Source organism: Nycticebus coucang, chromosome 12 (assembly GCF_027406575.1).
Source record: "Nycticebus coucang isolate mNycCou1 chromosome 12, mNycCou1.pri, whole genome shotgun sequence".
Taxonomy (NCBI): Eukaryota; Metazoa; Chordata; class Mammalia; order Primates; family Lorisidae; genus Nycticebus; species Nycticebus coucang.
Window position 1 is genome coordinate 68,539,452 of NC_069791.1, and position 13,056 is coordinate 68,552,507.

At 42.7% G+C, this 13,056-nt stretch overlaps 1 protein-coding gene and 1 long non-coding RNA gene across 3 annotated transcripts in view; one reads left to right on the forward strand and one right to left on the reverse strand.

Annotated features, from left to right (window-relative positions):
- BAIAP2L1 (BAR/IMD domain containing adaptor protein 2 like 1) overlaps positions 1–8,934 on the reverse strand; it is a 102,751-nt gene extending 93,817 nt beyond the window's left edge. Inside the window, exon 1 of one of the 2 annotated variants that reach the window (XM_053556694.1) lies at positions 8,641–8,934. In XM_053556694.1, the coding sequence (XP_053412669.1) occupies positions 8,641–8,691 (51 nt within the window). In that variant the 5' untranslated portion in view covers positions 8,692–8,934. The other variant, XM_053556693.1, reaches the window with a different exon arrangement.
- On the forward strand, positions 8,528–12,843 carry LOC128562093 (uncharacterized). The gene is made up of 3 exons (XR_008373365.1): positions 8,528–8,643; positions 9,868–10,574; positions 12,181–12,843. It is a non-coding gene; the product is annotated as an uncharacterized LOC128562093 (long non-coding RNA).
- The last annotated feature ends 213 nt before the right edge of the window (positions 12,844–13,056 follow it).

A 13,056-nucleotide genomic window follows, 5' to 3' on the forward strand; every position in this document is an offset into this window, starting at 1 on the left:
TTCCTTCAACCAGACACTATGAAATGGGTCATTCTACTCTGTATTAAAATCATAGCTCTGGCAATCTGAGAAATATTATTCAAAAACTCCAAATAATTTAAAAACAGTTCAAGTTCTTAAGTTTCTAAAACTTTTTTTTTGTCTCAGCTACTTTTCCCAAATAACCAACTTTCCAAAGACTTCTTACAAATTGCCTTAAAAACTCCTCTTAAACTTAACCTGTACATATAACAACCTTTTCTGCCTTTCTTCCTATACTGAGGAAAAACAAAGTCCAAAGAATTGAAGTGGCAAAGGCAGGACCTCTCCAGGACAGAAGGATAGAAAGGGGCAAGCAAACACCACTTATGACAGACGCAGGTGAAGGGGAAGCTTGCAGATGCTGGACTTTGCCACTGCTGTCCAGGGATAAGCTATAACCTCTAGGAAGGCACAAACCCCTTTGTCTTTTCTCCAGTGTGGTTCCTAGTGGTAACCATGGTGCTTGGCACAGCTGTGCTGCTCAGGAAAATAGGTCTAGAAAGAATGAATGAATGTTAGTTGTAAGCTTGGCACTTACATAACAGGTGCTCAAAACACAAATAGTTACCTCAGTCCCACCAGGTAAGGAAGAGGATAGATTTAGTCACAACTGTGTGAGCAGCACAGAGCTTCAGTATTTATTCCACAAATGTTTTTGAGTTCTTACCATGTACCAGCACAATGAAGGGTTAAAGAAAAAAACCCTTACAGAGTGTACAGCTCACTGAAGGAGAGGAAAATGTGTGCTGATACTTTCAATGCTACTTTTTAATCAAGTATTTATTCAGCTCCACCTACGAAGTCAGTCTCTCTGCTAGATACCAGAATAGTAGTAAACAAAATAGATGGAATCAAAGCTCCTGTGGTGGTTACAGCCTAGTAAGCACATGCTGCTCCTACTGACATTGAACACCTACAATGTGCCAGATACTGTTCTTAGAGCTTTTGTGTATTAGCAGGTTTAATCCTCATAGCAACCTTATGAGGTAGCTACTATTATCATCCTTATTACAGATGAGAAAACAAAAGCACAACATCAAATGGAAGAACAAAATATCACCAAGTACATTAAAAAATTGGGGATAACGCAAAGGATGGCTGGGTTGGCTGAGCATCTTCTCAAAGGGCACAACACTAGAATAGAGTCTCTGATAAGAACGTTTTGCACATTTAAAGCATGTTTACATGCTTAGAAACATACAGAGATGGTTAACATAAGGAAGTAGGCCTACTGTATTGCTCTGTACATGTGGTGCACGTCTGTCTATGAAAATTAGGTCAACTTAAGGAGGTGGCCAATGTAGGGAGGTGGTCAACAACAGAGGTTCTACTGTATCATATTGTCAAATATAGTTGATGTCCCTGTATCTCAAGCTGCTCAAAGTATAAAATAAAGCCCCTGCCACAATAAAATATATCATTTGGTCAATTAAAATCATCAAAGTTTTATAAAAAAAATCATGACACTGAAGTATAAAGAATTATCGTTGTGATGTTCCTCATTTATCACTTGAGGTTTTGTGGTCAGAAATGGGTTGGTCTGTTAATTAAGTCTTCCGTATATAAAAATAAGGACACAAACTATAAGATTTAAAATTAGGTTTCTCTTTAAAAGGTTAATTACAAAATAGAGGTGAAAAATGACAAATGTTAGCTTAGTTTTTAAAACTTTTTACCCATTAAAATGGAATATATATAATATATATTTCTGCTTTTTAGGTTAAACATTATTAAAGTAAGCCACATTAAAAAAAATGTAAATAATCCAGAAAGTAGAATGTAAATGATAAGTCCAAATTTTCCTCTTCCTGCCCTAGAGTTAACTAGCACTCCTCTTTGTTCTTGTCAGCTAAGGAATTGGTATTATTTAGGGGCTTCTTAACCTCCAAAGCATCATTAAGAATAACAACAATTTAAGCAACAAACCTGATGGCATATTCACCTATCTGCTGTTTTCTTTAAGGCACACATAACTCTGGGAGGCTGTGGATGACAAATTAGATCTTTGAACAGGGCTTACCTATTTTGCTTCTTCTTCTTCTTTTTTATTTATTTATTTTTTTGAGACACAGTCTCACTCTGTTGCCCAAGGCCAGAGTGCTGCCAGCTTAGCTCACAGCAACCTCAAACTCCTGGGTTCAAGGATCTTCCTGCCTCAGCCTCCTGAGCAGCTGGGACTACAGGTGCCTGCCACAAGCCCAGCTAATTTTTCTATTTTTAGTAGAGATGGGATCTCATTTATACATGCCTCACCTTCACCCACAAAGACTTCAGGCAGCTGTTACACCAGGACACGGTCACTATAGTCATGATAAACCAGAAAGACTCAAGGTCAGGAAAACATAAGTTGAAGTATAAAGTCAAGGGTGAAGAAAATTAGAACAGAAGTATACAGTTATAAAAGGCCACAGCTCTCTACCAAGGGCGACAAAGTGAGACTCTGTCTCTAAATAAATAAATAAAATCTTATTTGCACATACCCATCAGAATGTATTAAAAGGATGGAAAACACAGGCTAGTGTCAGGAATGGAAATTGGTATAACTGCTTTGGAAATCTGCTCAGCAGTTTCTACTAAAGCTAAATATTAGAATACCTGTTACCTAATAAATGTGCTTCTGTGGATATACCCAACAGAAAAGAGGACCTATGCCCATTAGACTTGCACCAGAATGTTCTTAAATCACTATTCATAATATCCTGGAGTAGTTTAAAAACAATCCATAAGCCTGCCAAGAAAATAATAACTGTGATATATTCATACAGCAAAATACCATACAGAGACAAGAACTAACCACAATTACTTCCAATAATGTGGAAGTATCTGACAAACACACCAAATAGACAAAATAGGCCAAACTCTCTATTAGATATCAGGAGAGTGGCTACACTCAGATGGGGTACCATGACTGGGGACTTCAAGGGATGCTCATGGTACACTTGTTGAGTTGGTGCTACAAGTTATCTTCAGTTTGTGACAATTTAGTGAGGTACACTTAAGCACACCTTTATGTATATTGTAGTTCAATAAAAAGTTTTAAAAATAAATCAAGGCTCGGTGCCTGTGGCTCAAGCGGCTAAGGAGTCAGCCACATACACCTGAGCTGGTGGGTTCGAATCCAGCCCGGGCCTGCCAAACAACAATGACTGCAACCAAAAAATAGCCGGGTGTTGTGGCGGGTGCCTGTAGTTCCAGCTACTTGGGAGGCTGAGGCAGGAGAATTGCTTCGGCTCAGGAGTTGGAGGTTGCTGTGAGCTGTAAAGCCACGGCACTCTACCCAGGGTGACAGATTGAGGTTCTGTCTCCAAAAAAGAAAAAAACCCCAAAAAACCAATAAAAATAAATCAAAAAATATATTTGCATATGTTGACAGTTAAGAATACTTGTGCAGATTTTATAATTTTTTTTGCAGTTTGGACAGGGTTGGGTTGGAACCCGCCACCCTCGGTATATGGGGCTAGTGCCCTACTCACTGAGAAACAGGCGCTGCCCTATAATTTTTTTTTTAAGGACAGGTCTCACAGTCTATTGCCCATGCTGGAGTGCTGTGATCATAGCTCACTGCAGCCTCAAACTGCTGGGCTCAAGCAATCCTCCTGTCTTAGCCACCCCAGTGGCTGGGGACCACAGGTGTATACCCAGGCCCAATTAATTTTTTAAAAATTTTTTTGTAGAGATGGGGTCTTGAGGCTCATGCCTATAATTCCAGCACTCTGGGAGACGGAGGTGGGTGGCTTGCTTGAGCTCAGGAGTTTCAGACCAGCCTGAGCAAGAGTGAAACCCCATCTCTACTAAAAATAGAAAAAACCTAGCTGGTGTGGTGGTGCATGCCTGTAGCCCCAGCTACTTGGAAGAGTGAGGCAAGAAGATCAAGATCAGCCTTAGCAAGAGCAAGACCAAGATCCCATCTTTGCTAAAAATAGAAAAACTAGCCAGGCATTGTGATGGGCACTGGTAGTCCCACTGTAGTCCCAGCTACTTGGGAGGCAGAGGTAAGAGGATCACTAGAGCCCAAGAATTTGAGGGTTGCTGTGTGCTATGATGGCAAGGCACTCTACCCAGGGTGGAGGGGAGGTATTGTTTGAGCCCAGCCCAGGAGATTGCTCTAAGCTATGCTGCCACAGGCATTCTAGCCTGGGGCAACAGAGAAAGACTCTGTCTCAAAAAAACAAAACAAAACAAAAAAACAGATAGGGTCTTGCTATTTACCCAGGCTAGTCTTGAACTCCTGTCCTCAAGTGCTCCTCCAGCCTCAGCCTCCCAAAATGCTAGGATTAAAGGTGTGAGCCACCATGCCTGGCCAGCTTTTATAATAATTTTTACTTTTAAACTGCAGAATAAATAGTTGTGTGGGATGCTAAAGAAAACAAAAATCCAATCTGTTGCAATTCCATGCTCTTTAGGTTTCCCTTGAAGGTCCTGTATAAGGCAAGAATTAATGCCCAATACCAAAATAATGTCACAAATGTAAACTCACTTGTGAATGCCATCATCTGACCAACTGGTCTCACACTCCCAGGCTTCATAATAAAGGCCACTGCATAGCAGTGTTACCATAGTTCTAAAACCTCTTTCCAATCAAGAAAAAACGATTATGACAAAAAAATCCTATTATTATTTGACTTCATACTTTCACTTTACCAGATAAAATGCTAAAGTATCGAGCTATTCAATTTAATATTTGATACCTGGCAACCCTTTCTGCTGCTACCTGGCACCTGATTCTTATTGTCCCCTTTTTTAGTCATCCTGAAACCAAAGGCAAGTCATCTAGGCTTCTGCAAATCCATTTTATCTTCAGTACATCTGAAGAGAGTTGTTATGGGAAAAGATTAAGATATCAAATATATAGCTACATCAATAAACATACCTTAGAAAAGGTTCTTAAAAAGACATTTGGGGCTCGGTGCCTGTGGTTCAAGCGGCTAAAGTGCCAGCCACATACACCTGAGCTGGAGGGTTCAAATCTAGCCCGGTCCGCCAAACAAAAATGATGGCTGCAACCCAAAAATAGCAGGGCGTTATGGTGGGTGCCTGTAATCCCAGCTACTTGGGAGCGGAGGCAGAAGAATCACTTAAGCACAGTTGGAGGTTGCTGTGAGCTGTGATGCCACAGCACTCTACCCAGGGCAACAGCTTGAGTGTCACTTGCCAGCTCTGCATACCATCTACACTGGAAACCAATCAGGCAAGGACTTTCACTTACACATCCCCCTTTAATCCCAAGAAAATAAAAAATCATTAAACAAACCCTAGTACCCATGTCAAGATTGCTTGCATATACCTAATAAAAGGACAAAAGCATCTCACTTTCTTATTAAAAGGTTTATTCAAAACAGTGATGATGAATTCACAGAATGACAGAAAATTTCAGTGACATTTTAGATCATTATATTATGAAAATATATTCAGTGAATGCATTTGTTGGTCATTAGAAACTAAATGACTACACAGAGCCTGGTATGGTAAATGGGATGTGGAAGCTGGTCACTTATAAACTCTCAGCCTCAGTTCTTTAATTTAAAAATGATTGACAAGCAAACAAAATCCACATCCACCTTGAGGGGTGCTGTGTACTTAACAAAATGCTCTATGAAAAGTCTCAAGAGAAGGAGTGAGGCACCTAGCCTTGAATAGGTGCTTCATAAATTAATCAAATGTCTATTCATTCAACAAATATGCATGCCTGCTATATGTATGCCTACTACATACCAGAAACTGTTCTAACTGCTTAGACTACAACAAAGTTTGTTGCTTTGTAGAGTTCACCTTCTAGTTAGGGTGAAAAAAGAGAAAAACTTAAATAAATATATAGTATTTTCTAATGTAGTAAGTGTCATGAGAGAGAAGGTAATAGCCTAAGGCAGTGTTGGGCAATGGAGTTGTCCACAATTTTAAAGAGTTGTTTGAGCAGGCCTCCTTGAGGTAACCTCAAAGACTACTGTGTCATTTCCCCACTTGTGCTCATTGCTTAGTAAGATTCATATAGGGAGAACATCCCTAGATGATGCCACACAAATCCTTAACTCTCAAGTCTTTAACAGTTCTTCTAGGAAGATGGTTGCTGTTTTTAATTAAGGGTTTTTTTGAACTTTACTTCTTTTCCTACCACTAAAGCATATACTCACCAGAAAACTATTCAAAATTGCAAGCTTTTGAGGACAAATCAAAGTGTAGGGAGAGGAAGGGATCTTTGGTGGAACTTTAATTAGCAACAGTAGCGTTACTTGACATTTTGGGGATTATCATGCTATTTGTTCACAAAGTGGTAAAACACACATGCTCCTGAGAGTTAGTATGGATCTCCAGTAATCACTTGTCTAAATACATATTTTTGATAACTCATCAAATGTGTAAATAGTGTACATTTAAGGATATTTGATACGGCATACAGAGGATCACACTACTTTATAATTCCCTTTTTTCTCTAACATATTTATTCCTTTATTTCAAAGTCAGAGGAATTTGAGTGTTTAAAAGAAAATCTAAAGCCTAGCAAGTCATAACCTAGGCTTTTGTTACATGCACTTGGTCAGGATGTCTTTTTATTAGTTAGATATTGTAGACTGCTAGGTAACATAAAGGATATATCTTTTAAAAATAACGAGATTGACCAACACTGCCAGATTTTTGCCATAGTAAGCTTGAATTGTTTTCAGCTTAGATCACGGTGGGGTGGGGTGATGGCAGAAGGAAGAACCCAATGAAGAGACGGTGAGGACTTTTTAGGCTTCCATTCAGACCTGTGATGTAAAATTTCACTACACATTTCCACCATAGGTGAAGCATGGGCTAGTAGCCTTCACTTCATTTTATAAATTACATAAGTATATTGTCTGGTGCTGTAAATTCTTATCCTTCCACCTTGATGTAAAAAAGTGATCCTAAAAAATTAACAAGGAAATGGTGATTAAAATCAATCAACAAGCTTTCAGACATCTGGGAATGGAGAATAAGGTTCTGGACTCTGATCTTCAGTGTACTGCAACTTTTTAAAATTGAAAATGTTTTACTCTGCTTTACCATCTACAAATATGTATAACCAAAATGATAAAATCCACACTTTTTCCTCCTGCCCCAGTTCTTTGGGTAATATGATATGCCCAAGTAGTTGGCATTTGTGGCACTATAATTCACTTGAGTCACCCCTGCAACAAGTCAACACTGAAGTATAGGTCAGGAAGAAGTGGGAGAAAGAGCAAAGAGAAGAGTTTACTCTGAGTATCTGACCGTTGTCTCAAGTTTTTATCCCATCTCAGATTGAGACTTTTCTGTGTGCCTATATTTTTGTACTGCAATAGATACTAGACTCTGCTTCAAATGGGCAATGATCTGCATTTCTCAATTACAGTTTTTCCTTCTGAGAGTCATCAGAATAGCTATTAGTCTAGTAGTAAGAATGATATATATATATACACATATATATATACATACATACATACATATATATATATATATATATATATATACTTTGTCAGCACTCCACACCCCTTACCCCACCATCTTCATGATCATTTAAATAACAATCTCAACACAAATGTAATTAGCTTTTGGTCGCAGCTGCTGAGTCCAAAAATGCTGTTGTCAACCATATCTTCCTACAAAGTATAACTTACAGGTTATAGCATACACTTTTTGTGTTAAAATGAAGGGAACTGATGATCTTTTGGCCTTCCATGGATTATGAAAACATTTCCACACTTCTTGTTATTCTTGTCCAACAAAAATCAATAAACTCCTCCGATTTGGGGAGCTCAGACCTTGAAAATGCAGAAACTAAATTTTAGGGCTAAAGAAAAAAATATGAAAACGATCAAACTCTGGGCCTTAAACATGACTACAAATGAATTTAGAGAACTTTAAACTTTCAGGGGTTCAATGAGCCCATGCTGAATTCTAACAAAAGTTGTTTTGTATTCTATTAATAGCAGATGATTAAACACATATCTTATTTCAACTGGAATTCATTTATAAGTACTTAAACTTACTAAACTGGCCACTAATCCTAAATCTGTGTCTGTTTCTGGAAAAATTTCCTCCTAATTACACTGGGCATGAACTCATTCCTTAAGGTTAGGTCAATTTTATTAAAATCTCGGGCGCTCTTTCACTACAGTAGCCTCAAGATAACCGATATATACAAGCCAAGTTTAACTTAAAGCAGTTGAGCAAAGGCTTGAAGGTTAAGTGCAGACCGGCTGCCACCCCGAGCACTCCAGGGCCAGGGCGAGGCCCGGCGAAGCTCTCGGCTCACCTGGTCCTTCCTCAGCACAGGGAGTTTCTCCCCTACATTCTCGAGCCCTTTACTTGCTCGTAGGAAACTCGACCTCGTCTCTTTGGTCTCCGGGGGCTTAAGCCGGCAGCAAGGCCAGCGCGGCCACCGACTCCAAGTTGGGACGAGGACGCCGCCCCGCCGACGGCACCAACCCTGCTTCTCCACCCCCCAACCCCCCACGCCCAGGCCGGGGAATGTGTGGCCAGTCCGGTATCTCCGGCGCCAAGAGAAGGAGGAGCGGGAGGACCTTCCCGCCCGAAGTCCCCTCCTCATCCCAAGGTGAGTCCCGCGGCGAGGACCACGAGCCGCCGCAGGGCTCCCATCCCCGGCGCGTCCAACCTTACCCGGTAGGTGGTCTCCGTGAGCCGGTTCACCTCCTCCGGCCCCCGCGACATGGCTGCGGCCACCCGGCCGGGGAGCGCGGGACGGGGTGCGGGGCCTCGTGGCCACCGGACTGAGGCGGCAGGAGCGCCGAGGCACCACTGAGGAGATCTGGAAGGTCGGCTGCTGCTGCTGCTGCTGCCGCCGCCGACCCGAGAGTGCCCGCGCGCGCCTCCGCCGCCAAAATGTCAAAACTTGTGGCGCTGCCGCGGCGGTCTGTGAGACGCTGAGAAGAAGCGGACAGACGCTGCCCGGCGAGCAGGGCGGGCCAGGAGGCCCCACCTGAAGCTGGAGGGAGGGGTGGGCGGGGTGGCCCCACCTGAGGAAGCCTAGTGGGCGGGGACGGGGAGGGACCGAGCGGAGTGGGCGGGGCGGCTTCTCCGGAGCGGCTGGGGTTGGCGGGACAGAGGCGGGGCGGAACAGCTTGCTGGGGTGGGCGGGGCAGACGCGGGGCGGGACGCAGTGGGAGGGCGGGGCTGCTCCTGAGGAGCGGCCGGGATTGGCAGGGCGGAGGCGGGGCCGAGCAGTGGGGTGGGCGGGGCCGGCGCGGGACCCAGCGGAGTGGGCGGGGTCAATCACCTGAGGCGGACAGGGCGGGGCGGACACTGCGCGCCCTCTCGCGGCACTCCCGGTGCTCTCGGAGAGGTCGAGACCTGTTTGCTGTTGTGCTAGGGCAGGGCCCACACCAGAGGCGTTTAGTCCTCTGTGGTATAGGACCTTCATGCGCTCCGCATGCAGGTGACCTTAGAGGTACCGAGGCCCGTACCCTCCGCAGTCTCTCTCCTCAAGCTCTGCCTTTTGGGAACCGGGAGAAGAGGGGCCCATATTCCCCAGTTGCATTGATTTTCCTGATTGATTCCTGTCCGCCGGCACGGCCCGGCATGGGTAGAGGAAGGGGGCGCCGCTTGCAATTTTGGAAGCTCCTGATATATCAAAAAAGTTAAAAAATGCCAAGGTCTGGTTACTGAAATGGCTGTACATTTAAAAATTTACGTGGAGAATGACTCAATGCAGTATAACCGTGCTATCACAGATTGTTTAGGATTTAGAAAACCGTGGTGAGCTGAGGTGTTGGGAAAGTCTTCCTTTCATCACTCAAAGTCTGCATGAGTGTGGCTCCTGGGGCTCCCTGTTCTGTCTCCCCACTCCCAGTCCTAGTCCTACCAGGGGTAAGGGAACTGCCTTCTCAGATCATCTTCAGATTGTGTGGCCTTGGGCTTGGGTGTCCCAGACAGCCTTTTCCCACTGGGAACCACCGTTTAGCATCTGAGAGCTCCACCCAACAAAGGTAGGAGATCATATCCTGATTTTTAAAAACTTCTATCTGAGTGCAATTGTATCTTTTATGGGCTGTTAGGATATGAAGCTTTTGAACTGCTCATGTAATAAAATTCACCAGGAAATGCTCACAAAGAAGGCGCTGTGTGGCCCAGATGGGAAGACCCAAGAGTATGTAAGAGATGCCACTGGACTTAGAACAGAAACAACCACTTGGACTCTGGGGCAGTCTTATCAGGCTTTACAAGCTATAAAATGAATCATGCTTGGGAACCAAAAGGTTATATGATCTTGGATATTGGGGAAAATAACAAACTGGCCCCAGGTGTAAGACGAAAGAAGCAGCTGCCTCCTTAACAATTTTACAGTATTTGACTGAAAAGATTTGGCAACTGAGTTTTATTTGCCACATGTGAGATGCTTTCATGACCTTATTATTCTCATGATTATATTAAGCTTTTCAAGTTGTATCTGTTGGTTTTTATTTAAACTTAAAAATCTCTGCCTTAACTTTGTAGATTTCCTTTTGTCTTAGAACTTCTGTCTGTGCCTGCTGATGAATGAGGTCACTTCACCCTCTGCTGCCAGGCAGTCATCCGAGGAGCTGGAAAGAGAGCAGGTGCTTAACCTTTAACACTCCACAGCTCATTTGTGTGGTTCAGAGCCAGAAAAGACAAGAGAGTAATAAACCACCATAAATCCAGCAAGTATCTCAGATAACCCAATTCAATTGCTGAGGCTGGAGTTTGATCGTGGGACCAGGCTCATAAGAATATGCAAATTTTCAAACATCCAGTCATATTTAACTCTCCCTTATGGGAATTATGTCCTGCCCATGACTTCCTTTAGGAGTCTTTGAGAGCAGTTAGCTCTTAGTCTCTACTGACATTCATGTAGCAGTCCCCAGCTCAGTGTTTGGCCCAAAGATGCCTCGGAGGTCTTTATTGAACAACAGAATAACTAAGTATTGATTATCTGCTCTGTGCCAGGCTCTCTGCTGGGGGCTGTAGGTGTGCAGAATTAACTGGGCTGGAACCATACCTTTAATGCTGTACAGAAGGTAGAATTTAAGGAAGATCACAATGAAAGTTATAAGAGAGGTGCAGTCGGTCGTACCATAAGTAAAAAGGTGGGCATGGATATCACAAGGCAATTTGTATAATAGACTCTTCAGGAATGTTTGTTGGTTTTATGTAAACTTGAAAATCTACAGTCTTAGTTGTTCTGAGTCTTCGGTGATGCTCAGAGTAAAGGAAAGTGAATCAATAGGAAGGAATGACTCAGGAGAAGGTAAGAACAGCAGCTGTAGTTTTGCTTGACAGCTCTTTCCTCACTGAGAAAGCCCTGCAGCAGGTCTCTGATAGCACAGAATACAGCCTAAAGAAGAGCTGGCCTGCCCTTTCTATAAGTCAGTGCAATGCCTCCCCTGGACAGGCAACCAAGGTATCTTCTTTCAGCTACTGCTTCTGTTTAAATGGAGACAGTCCTGAGTTACAATGATTCAACTCATAATGTTTTGATTTTATGATGGTATGCACTTAGTAGTAATCATACTTCAAATTGTAAATTTTGATCTTTCCCTGGACCAGCCACATGCAGTATGATACTCTCTTGTAATATTGGGTAGCATTAGGTGAGCTGCAGCACCCAGTCAGCTATGTGAGGGGTTAAACAACCAATACTATACAGTGCACTGTGTTGCCAGATGATTTTGCCTACCTGTAAGCTAAGGTAAGTGTTCTGAGCCCATTTAAGGTAGGATAGGCTAAGCTATGATGTTTGGCAGGTTAGGTGTATTACATGCATTTTTGACTTAACAGTATTTTCCTCTTATGATGGGTTTATTGGGGGCATAACCCCATTGTAAATCACAGAGCAGCTGTAGTCAAGAATCCTGTTTTTGTTAACAAGTTTGTAAGATGAAACTGTAGTTTGAAAGCCACAATCAAAATGAGCTCTTTTGGGGAGGTTTATGTCTTCTTCTGAACTTAACTATGTAGCCTGGTGCTGGGTTCTCTAGCCTAGTGGGTGCTCTAGGGGTGTCCACGAGAATTCATCTATGTTTTGTGACAAAAGAGATCTCTGCTGATAGCAGTAGTTTTAGGCAAATTTCCACAGAAAATACCAGGAGACATGATGGAGCTTTACATTTTCTTATTCTGAAAAAGTTAATGTGAATTGAAAACTCATTTACCTTTCTGTAACTTTTTGTCCAATCCAAACAGCACGAACTTCTCCAACATGCCAAACTGATTTCTGCCATAGAGTTTTTCATTAGCTATTTCCTCTACCTAGAATGTTCCCTTCACTGGCCTCACAACTCCTTCTGGTCATTTGGATTTCAGCTCACATGCAGCCTCAGAGAGGCCTTCCCTGACCACTCAAACTGAAGTAGTATTTCAGGCCCTCTCTATCACAGTTCTATTTTAATTCTAATAGTGCTTAGCACTAGTTATGGTGGGCTGAATAATGGCTCCCCAAAGATATCTAAGTCCTAATCCTCAGAACCTGTGAATGTTACCTTACATGGCAAAAGAAGCTGTTCAAGTGTGATATTGTTAAGAATTTTGAGAAGGGACAATTACCCTGGATTATCTGGGTAGGCCTGGTATAATCCCAAAGGTTTTATTTTATAAGAAGGATACAGGAGGAACCAGAGCTGATGTGCTAACAGAAGGAGAGACTGGAGTGATGCATTTTGAAGGAAGGAGACCACAAATCAAGGAATACAGGCAGCCACTGCCTCTGGAAGCCAAAAAAGAAAAGGAAGTGTATTCTTTTCTGAGAGCCTCTGGGAGGAACCAGCTCTGCTGATGCCTTGATTTCAACCTTGTAAGCCTCATTTTGAACTTATGACCTGAAACTGGAAGAGAATAAATGTGTGTAGCTTGAAGCCACTAAGTTCCTGATAATTTATTATAGACACATTAGGAATACACTAGCTAATCTTTTTTTTTTTTTTTCTTTTTTTGAGACAGAGTCTCACTATGTCACCCTGGGTAGAGTGCTATGGCATCATAGCTCACAGCAACCTCAAACTCCTGGGCTTCAGCAATTCTCTTGCCTCAGCCTCCTAAGTAGCTGGGACTACAGGCACCCAC